At 36.8% G+C, this 15,949-nt stretch overlaps 1 protein-coding gene across 1 annotated transcript in view; it reads right to left on the reverse strand.

The window, feature by feature from the left end:
• Window positions 1–2,062: 2,062 nt before the first annotated feature.
• Window positions 2,063–15,949, reverse strand: part of KCTD8 (potassium channel tetramerization domain containing 8) — a 98,544-nt gene continuing 84,657 nt past the window's right edge. Inside the window, exon 2 of the mRNA XM_076336186.1 lies at window positions 2,063–3,383. Within this exon, the coding sequence (XP_076192301.1) occupies window positions 2,923–3,383 (461 nt within the window). The 3' untranslated portion in view covers window positions 2,063–2,922. The remainder of the gene's footprint in view (window positions 3,384–15,949) is intronic.

Raw genomic sequence — 15,949 nt, forward strand, 5'->3', positions numbered from 1 at the left:
CCCCCATGTGCTTCTAATACACAATTTTCTTGTAACACCTGGGAATTTCCTACCAACCTTAGCCATCTAACCGTCCACAAGCTCCTCTGTTCCACCAAATGTCTCGGCTTACTTTCTCCCTAATTACACGCTGGAATCTGTAGATTAATAACCGTATAGATAGGGTTGGAGCTGTAACTGGGTGAACTGGATGAAAAGTGTGATGGGAATTAGAGAACATGACTGAAGGATTCACAGGAGCCGTTGTTTTCTCCCACTCTCTCTCCGGCTATAACACATCCCAATTTTTCACATTGAAAGGAGGAGGACAGCGTACACTGTGCATTTCCAAAACCAAAACACTTCATCTTAAGATGCCAGTGCGGTTGCTAAGTAACAGCAATGATGTAGTTTATCTGCCACATCACTCACATGCTTCGTGAACACATGGAGAGCGGTTATCATAAATCTTACGCTGCCCATGTATTAAGATAATATTCCGTTCTCCTCAAGAATGAATTAAAAATGCTCTGAGAAATTTTAGGTAGTATGTTAAAAGAAAAAATTAAAAAGCTCATAAAAACATCTATATATGGACAAATTAAAATGGATGGACAGATCAAACAAACACCTAAGCGTACCACAAGCAGCTACTGCGTGGAGTACTGAGAATAACTAAGGAGGCAAAAGAAACCTCCAAACTCAATGGTAAAGTTTAATGGGAAGGTTCAAGATGCTGTCTGAACCTAAAAGATATCATCCCAGATGGAAAATTAGCCTAAACAAAGGTAACAGAAAACAGTGTAAGGTGTGAGAAGTGCAATGAAGATAGATTCAAAAGGCCAGAAGACAACTCAGCGTGAGATTTTTAAAAGCTCTCAACAGTCTAACTTCAGACTAAATAAAACCAGAGTTGTATCCACTGGAGGTTAGTAAGTCATGGTTAAATAGTTGGAAATTTCATCAGGTAAAGACTAGGAAGCCAAAGATTAAAAGAGAGAATGCAAATGCTAAACCAAAAGGTTAAACCACGACAATGCCTAAGAAGCAAAAAACTTTCAAAAGAAGGAATGGGTCTTTTGGACCTCAGAGAAAGAAGCAAGCAAGGAACATAAAGGAACAGCTGAGAAGCCAAACGATTTCACATTGGACTGCATCAGTTCAGACTAGACTTATCCCAGCTACACTCTTTCAAATTATAAAAATGTTGTCAAAAGATGAAATGTTGGAGCCAACTGATTAACTGAGTAGGAGAGTAACTAGCTCTAGATAGGTTAAAAAAAAAAGTGAATGAAGTCGCTGAGCTGCTATCAAAAGTATGCAGTATTTTTTTAAAGTGGCCTGTTAGAAGACTGAAAAGTAATACAGGCATTAGGAATAACCCTGGAAATTACAGCACAAGAAGTCCTCTTTACTTTAGCTAAACAGTTAAAATGACCATCAGATGTAAAACATCTCTTCTGACACAACTGTACAGTTCCTGCTGTAGAATACGTGTGGGGATGAACCCTTCTAAATGTGGATGTGCATGTTTGCGTCTGTGCGCACAGTAATAATTTCAAGTCTGTAAGAACTCAGCAGCTCTGTTGCAGACTCCAGCGGCCCTTACCCATTGCAGCTATGGCTGTCTGAACCACAATCGTCTTCTTGGTGGTGGTGTAATGAGAAAGGTGTTGATTTTCCTGTATCTGGGCTGAGAAAATAGGTTTGTCATATAGAGTTGACTATTCATAGAAAACTTTTCATTTGTAAATGTAGTGCACTCTGCTGTGATCTTTTAAATCTTCTATTTCTAAGCTGATTTTTGTGAACTTGTCAAATTGGAACTGCTTTCAGCTCTGTTAGTAAAACCACTCAGTTTTTTAGTTCATTCCCTGCTGCTTCTTAGCATAACTCTTCCTCTTGGAGAGGCTGTATGGTGGTTCCAATTAAATGGCACTACCCTAAATATTTTTCACCCACTCTTGAAACGTGTTTTTGTTTTGGGTTTTTTTTCAGCAGAGTAGTTATGAAAACGTTAAACAAAAAGTAACAATTTGCTTGATTCTATTTTTAAAAAAGAGAGGAGATAACGATAGCCAAGAAAATCTACCAGATGGTTCTTTTAATAAATACATTAAAGTCTCTTTTATTTTTCTCCAATTTTCGTGACTAACATAACAGAAACTTTCAGACCACCAAACCAGTTTTCACAATCTGCCATAAGTTTGCATTTCACAGAAATAATCCTGACAAGCACTAATAGATGAACGTTGTTGGTGCAATAATAAAACAGTATAAGGCATATTTACACCATCCTTACATACAGAACACAGTACACACAAAAAAATCACAGATCCAGAACAAAGTAAATTCAATCCCTTAGACGTTTTACGTTTATAGGCTTGGTATCAAACAAATAATTCTCGAAGCAACAGACAACCTCTTGTTCTTGTGTGATTTATTTGTAACATTGTGCTCATGCAAAATAGGTATTTGCTTTATTGCATTAACATTGAAAGAACGTTGGGAATTAGTTCTGAAACCAGTTCAATCGAATTTTAAACCCTGTTTCTCTTCATCCATAGCAAGTCTGAGTCATTTTTATTGGTGACATAAACCGATGCGTTAACTGATGATTGAGATTTTTATTCTGTAAGTTCCGAAACGATAATGAAGCTCAACTGACTACAGTTTGAAAACCATCTTTCTTGACCATGCACATTTTTCTTTGCTATTATGAGGTGGTTTAGATGAGATGCCTTTTGTATTTTTTAAGTTTCTATCTTTTTATATATATTTTTAAAGAAACCATGTACTATCCAACATCCACTGTTCACAGAAAGAAATAAGCAGCAGGAATAGCTCTGGTGGCAGAGTTGGCCAGAAGGAGGACATCAGTAAGTTAGTGGCAACTTAATAAACATCAAATGCCCCAGAGATACGCCATGAAAGAGTTGATTACTATAACCCATATTTCTGTAAGAGTTCAGACTGCCAGGGACGTTTGCGCTCTGGAAAGTAATCTGGAATGTGGATTTTTTTAAAATCTTGGATACATTTTCTCATTTCTTCCTCAACACTCAGCTTCTCACATACCTTCTTTTTGGAAAGATTTGTTTCTCTGGACTTGCTAATGAGAGTTTGAAAGAGTTCACTGTTCCTGCGTTTGTCTGGTGGTGGCATCCACTGCACCGGGGCCTTCTTCGACGGACGATCCAACGTCAGCGTATTTGGCTGGTGGGCTGTGGATGGCTGAGTGCTGGTGGCGTTTTCTTGAGGGGTGCTCGCTTCTGAGTGGCTGTCACAGCTTGAGGTGGACAGCTCGTTACAGGAAGTCCCACTTTCACTGCCCTTGTCCAAGACTTTGTCGTGCTTCCTTTCTTCGTGGTCTTGTTTGGGGGAAACGGTTCGCTGGGGGGGTCCTAATACAAGGCAGGAAAGAGAAAGTATTAAGCAAGCACCGGTTTGCACAGAAAACGGATCAGCTACCACTTAGAAAAACGTGACTCAGAGTCTCGGCTGGGATAAATTGGTGGCATTTCCTTTCAGTCAAAAGAACTATACCAGACCGGTACGCAGTTTGAAGGTCTGGTCCTACATGCCTGTTCAGTTGTCAAAATTCTCGCTCCTGAAAATGTTTATGGCAAGAATAACTTCACTGCCTGCCTGAGAATCCAGGTAATGAAACGTGCATAATGCTCACAGATTATCTGCACCGGAAATCCCTGCAGGCAAGTTTAAATGAGCTAGTTTGCTATTACACCCCGAGAAGTTTATTATGAGAAATTAGATTTTGTGGTATTATGAAAATACTACCATACAATTTGAAAACTTTTTGCTTAAATAAAAACATTCCAAGGGCTTAGATTTTTTTTTGGAAGCTCTTAACTGACCTTCCCAGAGCAGTCTACTGATATTATGCTCTGCAGATGTCAACTCTGCAGAAGCCCCGGACGGAAAAATGAGTATTAATCCTAGAATAACAGAGAGATCGCTCACTACTGACAGAGGCTTTAGGCTTTTTTTTTTTTAATCATATAGTGATTTCACTGCACTTCTTACTGTCAGTTATTATCCCAGACTCGCCTCAGCGCAAGCTCAGAATTCAGTTGTACACCTCTTACTGCACAAGCTGGCAGGGAAAAGGAGGTTATGAAGTTATCAGTAAAGAGGCACTCTGCAAAGGCTGGGAGAGCCATCTGATGGCCCATCAGCAGGCACTGCTCAGCGCTTCACGCGCCTGAAAATCGGAGCTAGGCTGTTATTCTCTCCAGATATCACTTTTGCTTTGAAGTCTTAAGCAGAATATGAATGTGAAAATTAGGTGGTAGCCGCTAAATCTGTATAAGCGTTTTCATTTCTGAAGCCTTATTTCAAAACTCCAGCTGTGAAGTGAAATGATGCTATGCTGGCATCATAGAAACGTCACGATCTTAATTTAGGACACTATCTAAAGCTCACAGAAATATCTACAGAGTTCAAGAGGCATTGGATCAGACCAAAGGGAAAAATTTCAAAGATGTTTAAACATCTAAATGAAAATGAAGATTGGGACATGAGTGGCAGTTGTGTGTCTGCTATAAATCCTGAAAGAGTCCAAAGAGTTTAGGTATCTAAATATGTTAGAAAAAATAGATTATCCTTACAGTTTACCGAAAACACCACCACCAGTTAACCACCTTTGCAAGTACCAAAACTCAGGGTATGACAGCTCAACCTTGAGTTACTGGGACAGAGTTGCAAGGAGATTTTTGAGTCACTTAGTATTCTGTTTTTCATAATTACATATCAGAAATATAATTACAATTATAAAGAATGCAGGAGCAATATGAACACTAGTGTCTTTTTGACAGTGCAGTTCTATGATTCAAAGGAATCTAAGATGACTACAATATTTTATATGAGACACAGGGGAAAACAAAACAAAACAAAATACAAAAGCAAATAAATAATAATCCAACAACAGCAGCATTCAACAACCTGCTTTTCTTTTGTTTTAGCCAGCATCCCAGGATGAAGTGTCACATTTCTGCAGTCCACCTAGAGAAACCCATGAATAATGAAGGTCCAAGGAAGAGAGACAACAATCCATCAGGGCTTGTACTTGCATTATTCAGAGTGAAAAACACAAGTGATTTTCTACTTCATTATATTAATCCCAAATATTTAGCGCACAGCTGCAGCGATTTCCTTCCTCTTTCTCCTCCAAAATAGGTTCCCCTTCTTAAATACATTTACACACCTTCCTTCTGTTGTTGTAGCTGGCATTTCATTTCATACCTCAAACCATGATATGAATATGCTAAATCGAGAGTCAGCTGGCATTATGGAGTTACTCCGGCTTTGCAGCATGCGATTATAAAACTGAGTAGTTAATCGGATAGTGATTTCAGTATCATTACTCTGATTTTCAGTAACATGATTAACATCAATATCTAACTTAGTTTACAGTCTTAGCTTCTTCAAATGTAACAACACACCCTATGACTAAGAAACTAAAGTTTTCTGTTAGCAACACCCTGTAGTCTTCAACTCTCTCTTTCCTGCCCAGTTTTTTGTTGTAACTTCATAAATCAAGATATTATTTCTAGTTGGTCTATTTATACTTACTTCTTTATTGGTACTCCTTGCTTCTCAAGGGCTCAAACCTGCAATGTACTAAGAATCTATTTCAAAAAAGCGCTGAAATACACCCTCAAGAACATAAAAAATTCCATTTCCTGCTACAAGATTATTCAGGAGCTTGACAATAGGCAGGCATTTAAATGCTTTTTTGGATCAGAGCCCTGAGGTTCAGTACCTTACAGCACTGAGCTCTGTATGCTTCACTGAATCGCCTAAATTCACGATGACTTTAATCCAAACACAGGTTTCTCCCACACCTCTCCTTCTAAAAATTAACAAATCCTCCCTCACAAAGAATTCTTTATATGCTCCTGCACTTCTTTCTCAATAGTGTGTTATTAACAGAAGTAACAGTCCTGCTAGAGGGGAGGCTTTTCTCACGATATTTTCCACCTGTTAAAACTCAAAAGAATTTATAAATACATAAGAAAGGATTCTCAAAAGATAGTTGTTTAATTTTCAACATCAGGGATTATCAGATAAATGTAGCTACATCTCTAATTCAGAAAACATCTCCTTATTGCCCTCTGTGCTGGCACACTCATTTGTGGTCGGGATTGTGTGATAGGATGCTGTCTCCGCTGTACCTTCTCAGCCCTCCCAGAATAACACCAAAGACCTTCAAATAGCTCAGTCTACCTGAAACTACTTACTTTCCAGGAGTGCAGAATAGTTCTTAAAAACTCAGAGAAAGTATACTTGCTCCAACATGCACATAACACTAAAAAACTTCACTGATTTACAATCTGTCCCTCCTGCTCCTGCCCTTTCTAGGATGTCCCACCTGCTGCTGGTTCTCCAACTTCTCCTCCAGGCAGTTCCAGTAGACACTGAACTTCCCACTTCTTTTTCCTTGATTGCTCTTAAATGGCTTCTTTTCCCTCAGAAAGTTAGAAAGTAAGCTCGCCCTTTACATGGGCTTACTCACCACCTCTACCACGGCAGCTACTAGACTCCCAAGTCTTGGGAGAATATCTCAAACACATTCCTCTGATCAGGAAGAGAAATATTGCATTTACTTTGACTGTATTTATTCCTCATCTATGTTGTGCTCTGCACACATTTTAGCCAACATTTACTGGCAGAACTGACTGACAAAATAATCACTTGCAAGCAATTACTACAAAATAGTGATGGAAAAAGAACTAGAAATTTATAAACCTAATTCTCTGCAGTGAAAATCTGCTTCTGTCAGTTAGGACAATCAAAACAGGAACCAGAAGCTCTCTCTGGCTTCCCTGTCGAACAACAACTGAGCAACAGAGCTCCAGTCAGGAACAGAACATGACAAATACAACAGCAAACCATCCACTGGCCAATAACTACTGGTTGAAAATTGTAACCAAGTACTTCTGGAAGTCAGAGGAAGCTTAGATAGGTCTAAATTGCTTGTGGATATTCATAAAGTGCAATCTGATAACTATTTGAAGATTTCTTTAGCTCTATCTCCTGCGACAGAGAAAAATACCACACTGGAAACATTAAAAGCATAAAATAATTATAATCTGCTTATCTATACTTCAGTTTTTGTGTACACTTATTTTCTTAAATATGAATACAACAGGCTTAAAATAAAGGAAATAATATTTGAATCCAATTAACCTGACTGCTCCATTCTCCTCTCTCTCTCTGTAAGTCAAATGCCCAGTTTATTACATGTGCAGTGGCAGATTCACGAATAACTTCTTCCTCACTCAGCTACTTTATTCCTACGGTGTCTCAAAGATCATTCGTTTGTTTATAAATCAGTTTATTTTTACTGCAGAATGTAAAAGAAGTTGTGAACATATGCATAGATTGCTGAGGTTAGCTATTTTAATAACAACTACATTGACATGAAGAACGGAAAATCTTAGCTCTGGAGTACAACAGTTATAGCTGGATTTAAGACATGTAGATAAAAGTTGAAGCTGATATAAAAGTAGTCATTTGGAAACAAAACATAACCAACATTTTTAATGTGTTCAATATGCAGTACCTCAATCAGGAAGAACAGAATCTCTTAAAGCGATTCTATCTTTTACCGTTGGTCCAGAAAATATACATTAAAAAAGTGAAATGATTTTAGTTTTATCAATCCCCTTGCCAGCACTATAAAATTAAGCCTGTTTGTTGATTTAAATAAAAAACTAAACCAACTAAAAAACCCAACCAAACACAGCCAAAATCTTGAGGTTTTCCATGATGTAATTTTAGTGAAAACAAAGTTCTTTTATCTTTATAATTTTCTATTTCTTCAAATGCACTTTTTAAAAACCCCCCCAGTTCTACTAGATATAGTCCATAGAATGAATCAAATAATCCAATTAAGGGTTTCTTTGAACTGATAGAGCTATAAACGGAACTAACTCTTGCATAGGACAGAAATTTTTAGCAAATACTTTATTGAGAATGCATCTTAAAAACATTGCAGCAAAATTGTTAATGAAATTATGATGTAAAAAAATTCCATGTTTTAAACTGATTTCATCAAAAATGAAAACAGGAGGGCAACAGGGTTTTAAACTGACTGACTATACTGGAAGGCTCAGAAACATAACAGCAAAAAGAACAAGTTATTTTTATTTGTATCTGTAAAGAAATGATATCTAATCCAACAATACTATTTGCATTTTTATTCATAATTTTTGCACGCTTGAGAATATTGGCAGTATGTGATTTGCACATGATTTTGCATGAAATGCAATTTTTTTCACATTGTTTTGCATAGGGAAAAAATCCTATCTTTTATAGGCTACACAGGACCTTCAGTCTGGTACACAGATATGTTAAACCCCTGAATGAACTTTTCTTCTACTTACTATCTCAAAATTACATTATGTTCAGAGTGAATGTAAGATGAATCCTATTGTGTTTTATGATTTAATCTTAAGAATCTAAGTAAAATTAACTATAATTCATATACAAGCATAGAAAAAATACTCATCAAATCTCACATTATGATGAACTTATCCATCTTACATATCTAGGTATTTTTATTACCTTTCACCAACATTCAAAGTACACTGAATGCTTAGAGAGAAGTCACCTGTGAAATCTGATGACAGGTTATGTCTACTGTGGGAACATTTTCATTACCAGACTTTTGAGTACTTAATATCACACTTCAATGGAAAATTATTATCTTTTACGTTTAATTTCACTTTGATTTTATTTTTAAAAAAGATTATTTTTAAGAGCTATAAAAGGATAGCTCTAAACCCCTGACATTTTCTGTGGCATATTAATGATATTTCCAGTTTTAGAAGAAAATCCTGTTCTTAGAGCCCAGCTCAACAGATGAATTCACTCCCTGAGACCAGCAAGGGATTCAGCTTGCCTCTCACCACTAGAGCTGTAGGTTAAAACTAGCTTTATGGCAGGCAAATTGACAAGGGACTTCCTGACCACTGCACTCTGTCCTCTTTAATGCACTACAAAATCAAGTAAATCTGCTGCTTGGATTTAGCAGTGAGAGTTCATGTAGATTTTTTAATTCCATACAGTTTGTCAAGGAGACTTTTCTACTTATTTTAGGTATTGTGATTTACATCTAACAGTCCTGTTGGGAGAGGGGAGAGAGGGAAGGCCATGTTCCACTTAATTTCTACTTTAAGGCTAATATGCAGGCCTACACAGGAATTAAGTGGCACGCAGTCCTTAGCTGCCCCTCTGCCTATGGATGAATTTTATCCATTATGAACATCCCAGGCAAACAATACTAATAACTAAGTACGTAATGTGAGAAATATCTAAGTGCTTTTGACAAGCTCTGCTCTTGACAGCTTGCACTTATGGGAAAAATTGAAGAGTTCAGTGTAGAAATTTCCGTGGAACAAAACTTTGTGTGGGAGTCTTTATGCTGTGTGGTTTCAAATCACTTCAAGTAAAAAAAAAATAGATATTCAGTTTCCAATTTGGGTCTCATCTGGTAAAAAATTGCAAACCACTTTTTGGATTAAAGGCTTGATCCAAAGAATGCTTAGTATATAATAGTGAAGTATTTTTCAGAGAAGAGGATTGAAACTCAGCATTTCCTATTTTTCTTCCTCCTTTCAGATGAGTGATGAATTGCTATGGATAGCCAAATGCTCACACTTCCATGTTCTTTGACTCAACTGAGGCTTGGCTTTAGTCAATGCAAAGTAAATAGCTTCAATAAAATGCAGAGAATGTTCCCTTTGCCTTTGATTACTTCAGGGTAACATATTCATTTGGAAGAAGTGAGTTAACTTCCCTCAGGCACAAGAGAGAATTAGTATCTGGGAAGCTGTGATTTATTAATGTGCTAAGCCCTGAACTCTTGGGTAAAAGGCCAGCACTGTTGACATATCAACTTCAGTACTTTGAGCAGAACCTGAATTTTTATGTGATTTAAGAAAGCCAAGCAAGTCGGCTTCCAGTTGAGACTATCACAGAGAGGTCTTGCGAATCTCAGCAGGGCTTCCCTGACATGAAGAATAGCACTTAGGTTACTCAGATTTTATCAAAACAGTTTTGCAAATATGCCCTATGCTCTGGCAAAGCTTCAAGTTCTTATCTACAAGGCATGTAAATTGGTTTGGCTTCACTAACAAGCTAATTCTGAGCTGTGAGTCTGGGCCCAAAAGTGCATTCATTTACAAAAAAGTTTTAGACTTAAATGTTGACCCCATTCAAGTCAGAGACAACACACTCTGTGACCTTAAGTTACAAAAAATTAATTCAAAAATAAAGCCTGTTCATTCTAGTGTGAATGCAAAAAAAGATCTTAGAAGGAAAGCAATTTAATGGTGAAAGCAGAAAGGGTGACAAAATACTGTCTCTTCTTACAGAAAAAAAGGAAGTTAGAATGATTTCTATAACTTTTCATACTTTACTCAGAAAGCATAATTTTCTTGGCATCCCTGGACAATTCATCTTTAGGTGAAACCAAGCAAAAATATTGCAGATAATACTTTAGCCCCCAAATATTTGAGAAAGAACATGTGAAAATACTATGTTCTAAAGAAAACCTCACCATAGACCTCATTATCGTCTTTGCTAGAATATAGAACCTATAATAAGAGGGTGTTCAATGAGTCATTGTAGGCAAACTAAAGAAATGATGAGAAATTTAAAAAAAAATCATGGCAATTATGAGAGATGAAGGCAAAATATACTGCTTGATTATTCTGAAATGTTTTACTACATTCAGAATTTAATAGGAAATGCAAATTTTCCCATAATATTTCCTGTCCTCTATTGCCAAGCCCATGAGGCACCTCACATGCTTTGATTCCAACACAAAATTTCAAAGTGCGAAGTGTACACTGAAGTCTCCTTGGTAACGTTTAGGAGCATTAAGATTTTTAGGAGTGTTTATTTGCTGTTTCATGGATATTTCAATAGGAAGAATATGTCTGTGATTGCACTCTTGATGAAGCCTTTTATTTAAATCTCCTTACCTGCCATGGAAAGATAAAAAGACACTGTGTAGAGATTGCGGCTGTATTGGGCATAGCTCCCACAGGGGAAATTACCCTTTAATAGTGTTAAGCTCGATGGTGTGTGAATGGTTATGCGGTACTTGAAGTGAATGAACCAATTCATCTTTCAGATTAGGACCACATGCCTGTAAGTGACAAGTGCTTTGTCTCAAAAGAAAAAAAAAAGAACACAACAACATAAAAATATTTTTCTGTCACATTTACTACCACCTGATGTTAAACTAACTTCTAGAAAGGGTACAGTAGAATGACTTAAGTAAATCCATGGGGAAAATTTCTTTGCTTATTGCCAGTCAGGCCATGTTTTAAATATTAACATTTTTCACAATATAAAAAGACTAATTAATATATAGAGAGGGAACTATTTTTGTTATTTGGAATGACAGAAGATATATAATAAACAATTCTGTGCCCAACTTGAATTCATTAGATACTTCACCCTAATCTTGTTTTGAACAAATAACAAAACCATACTCTTTCCATTTGTTACTTTTCCAAGTGGGTTTCGTGGTAGGCAAAACAGTACTTAAATAGGAGAGAGCCAGTGAAATTCTGACATGGACAATATTTGTTGCATTCCAGTAAAACTAATGCAAAGTCCACAGCTTTTTATTAAATATATTAATCTGAAAATTTTGAAGTCATTCTGAGAAGTGTCTTTTCTTGTTAGATAAGCTAAAGATAACAGGAAAGACCAGTAATTTTCATATCCAGCTACAGACAGAGTCAAATATTGAAGATGATATTTTTATTTTGTGGACTTAGAGATGGCTACCGCATTAATGCTATGCTGGGGACACAAGAAGAAAATGAAATGCTTCGAATAGATAAGATACAAGCTGAATCAACATCAGAAGACGGCAAGTCAGGAAACCACCAATACTGCCAATATCCACCCACTGTGTATGACGCATGACAGATTTTATCCATTTCAGGACTGTATCACTAGGTCCGTACTTTGCAGCCAAAGATGTCAACCCTCCTGATTATCCCTGAAGAGACCACTGTTTAGCAAGCAGATTGCAAGATCTTCTGCAAAATCCCAGAAGCAAAATTTAAAAAGTCTATGCCAGCTAATGGAATATTGTAAAGTTATCTAGCAAGTTCCTAGCAGACAACACGAGCTTCCAGAGTCAACCAGATGCTTCACATTTTGTATGTAAGTTATTTGGAGAAATAGGACTTACTGAAGCAGTACAGAATTTTCTTCCTGAAGCAAACTCCAGATAAGTCATCGCATTTTTCAGTGGTGGTCATAAGCGATATTAATCTCCACTAACAGCAGAGTAATAGCAATAAAATACAAACATTATACTAGTAGCAGCCAGACTGAGCTTGATCTTGAGATTGGAGGGTTTTGCTTATTTTACAATTAAAGCAATTTGATACAAATGCATTTTACATGTAGAATGGTTGAATTGTTGTCTCTCCACCTGTAGAAATATTTTTCCCTTGCCCCAAATCTGAAAATGTAGGTGCTTAAAATAATTTTGATGCTTGAAGGAAATCTCAGAAATGAATGCATTGGTATACATGACAAATGAGAACAACTATGCCTCTTCCATAACTTCACTTGCTACAGTGAATAGCCCCGATTGCTTGTATTTCAGTAACATCTTGGCAACATCTGGCAGATGTGCTTGTCATTCATTTCCAAACTGTAAAGTATGTTCACACTCAGCTCTGTATGCTAATATTATTTGCCTTTTTTTGACTGGTTATTTTTCAGTGGCTATCAGTTAAGAGCTAAAATCTTTTGTTCTGTTGATGAAAAATGCTTATTAGTTCCTTATTAGATGCAATATTTTCCCTTATAGAAAGAGTTAATTGATATTATAGTCCACCAAATTACCTTCAAATTATTAATTTTGCATCTGAAAGTTAATAAGATTTATCTAGAGTGATATTCTCAATTTACCACAAAAAGGAGTCAGGAAAATGGTATCAAAAGCAGGACATTTTATCATGTTGCTCTTATAAGCTCCCTTAAGACTTCAGTGCTTCTTTCCCCTAACTGGTGCTGACAGAAAGTTTACTTCGTTAATGCTGATCACTGGAAGAGTGATCAGTCCCCAGTCTTCCAGCTCCCACACTAGCTCTTGCAGCTAAAAGGACAAGTACAGTCTTATTCTGTCAACACCAGGATACTTAGTACTACTAGAGAATCTCCATGTCAAGGATGCAAATGGCTTTAAGTTGTTCTTTCTTAACCATCTCCTTGAAATCACCTCTAACACAAGCTTAAAGTTACAAGAAGAAAAATAAAATAAAAGTTGACAACACACTTGCCATCACCTTATAAGGGCAGAATTGACAAAAGAGAAAGACAATCGCTCCACCTTCGCATTGCAGAAACACATCCCAGATGCGTCTCCCTCCCAGGATTCATAGGACCGACTATAAATGACTGCTTAACCTGTGGGTTTAGAGACTCAGTTCTATTTCCTATTTGGTGTCCTCAGACTGCATTCAGAGAAAACAGCTGTTGGGCTGGGGAAGGACACTGGCTTTTACATCCCTGTTTTTCCCTGATATAGCCCCCCGATTCTTGGGGGTCCCTCTGAGGTTGCCAGATATTATCATTCCCTTTCCTCGCTCCCTTCCCCTTTCTTCTAAGGACATATTTATTTGTAAGTCAATCAGGAATTTCAGTCTGTGGTCAACCACGCTGCTGGCAGCTGCCTTCTGCTTTGTAAATATTAATATTGGTTGGGCATCTGCTCAACTGTGAAATAGTCTTTTAGCCACCGGGTCTGTGTTTGGCAAAGCCCTAATCATCAGAGTTTTAGGCAACATGAAGCTGAATCTCTTTCCACCCAGATAAGCAACACTCTTCTTCTTACATTTCGTTTTTCCTGAATTAGTTTTAACTCCTCAGCTGTCAGATGTGGCTTTCTATGTGGCCACATAAATGCTTCTGCCAGAACAAAAGGCACCAGAGGGATGGGAAAGAGTATTCAAGGGGAGGGATTGCATGTTTCAGTGATGGCTTATGGGAATTTGAAACATACATGAAGCAATTACTTGCCTTCTTGTGACACACACATACATTAAATATATGGACTTAATAATGTCCTCATCAAAATATAGTTTACTTTCAATAGAAGTACACATGGAATGTAAAAAATGCCATCTCAAATAAGGTCTACCACTCAGAAACGTATTTCAGTGGGACTTCAGGGATTCAGTCACTTCCAAAATCACTGCTTCTCTTGTAGAAGCTCCAACATGAGTTAAAGCAGAGGGAGAGTGATTAACACGGTAATTTCAGGAATCTTTGTTTTGATATTTTCTTTTAAGAAAAGTTCATTCACAACTAATTGGTAAGAACTCTCCTCTTTGGGGACTGTCAGTGGCCTCAGTCTTGGTTACTTTGTTCTAACAGTATGAGCAATAGGAAAAAAACGAACAATAAAAAGGGGACAGAATCAACCGTCACCTTTGTGGCTTGCCTCCCCATGCAATTTCAGATACTAAACCGAAAATTTTCCTTGAAAATTTTTATTTCTGTTTATCTAGTATCATCTCACGTTACTTTGCTTTATCAATTATTTTGTCAATCGCTTTAGATAAAATGTGTATTCTTCATTTCTTCCTTCCAGCTCTTTCAATTTTACAGGTTTCTTTCCTACTGGCATGCAAAATAAACTAATGTGAATTTACGGAATGTGTATAAAACATGCTAGCAGAAAGTTGTCAAAATACCATGCACTGGCTTTGGCATTAGAAAAAGTCTCACATTAAAGAAATATTTCAGACACCAGCAATCTTGGCAGGCTTACATGATACTTACGATAGCACTTTAGGCAATAAGCAAGTGCAAAACAATGGGAAATGCACGCTTGAATCAAGCCTGCATTTTACTTTTGATTACTGAGAACTAGCAGTGAATTATAGGAACTGGGTAAGAGTCCACAGTGATTTATCCTAAGGGTTGAAGCACTAAGAGGGAAGCAATTCAGAATATACTCAGATTATGTTTGTACAGTTTTATGCCTTTCCTCGCTGGTCCCTGGGATAATAGAAACGTCTCAATCTGCAAGGATTCTGTGAAAAGACCAGAAATGTTTGCTGAAAGCTTTCCCTAAGCAACAGTGATGGTCATCAAGGAGGTCTTTCTCACTTCTGTGTACATAGCATGAAGTACATTTCAGACTAATATTTCAACTATAGCAGTGCCATTCATCTATTTTATCATTAAGGTCTGGTACATGAAAAATAAAATAAAACAATATGAAATTAATGGGGCATTGCATCCTAAACTATGTAAACACATGCCAATAATAACACACTATCTTTAGATCCAAATTCCTAGATCAGCCTTGTGGAACATTCAAAGCATTCACTCCAAGTAAATAGCTACAGAAAATATGAAAGCACATGCAGAAAACCAATCTTATTTATATGGTATATATTTAAGTAAAATAAAAATTATTGAATATGTAAAGGATAATGAATTCACTCTGCACACATCTTGTCCTCTGCAAAAAGCAAAATAGATTGCAAATCATTTGCATGTAAAAATATTACATATCCATACAAACAAAATATTATGACTATGTGACATAAGCCCACAAACAGATAAAAAACCTGAAGGTTGAATTCATTAAATGAATTCTCCTTGGGAAACTGTGAAACCACACAGATTACAACTACAGTATAGTAAAGACAATGTGAAGTTCTTAACAGAAATCCTGAGTATTTGCAGAACAAACCACATTTTTGACAAGACAGAACTAACAGCATTTAAGGGACAGGACTACACTGGTCACATTTAGAAATTCAAAACATACAGGGATTCCTAACAGCAATATTTGAAATATTGCAAAATTTCTTCAGACACTTCTTAGATAATACTTGAAAATAAAAGCAATGTTATGTATCTTGAACTAACCTAAGTGTTTCCTCATGACTTA

This window comes from Aptenodytes patagonicus, chromosome 4 (assembly GCF_965638725.1).
Source record: "Aptenodytes patagonicus chromosome 4, bAptPat1.pri.cur, whole genome shotgun sequence".
Classification (NCBI taxonomy): Eukaryota; Metazoa; Chordata; class Aves; order Sphenisciformes; family Spheniscidae; genus Aptenodytes; species Aptenodytes patagonicus.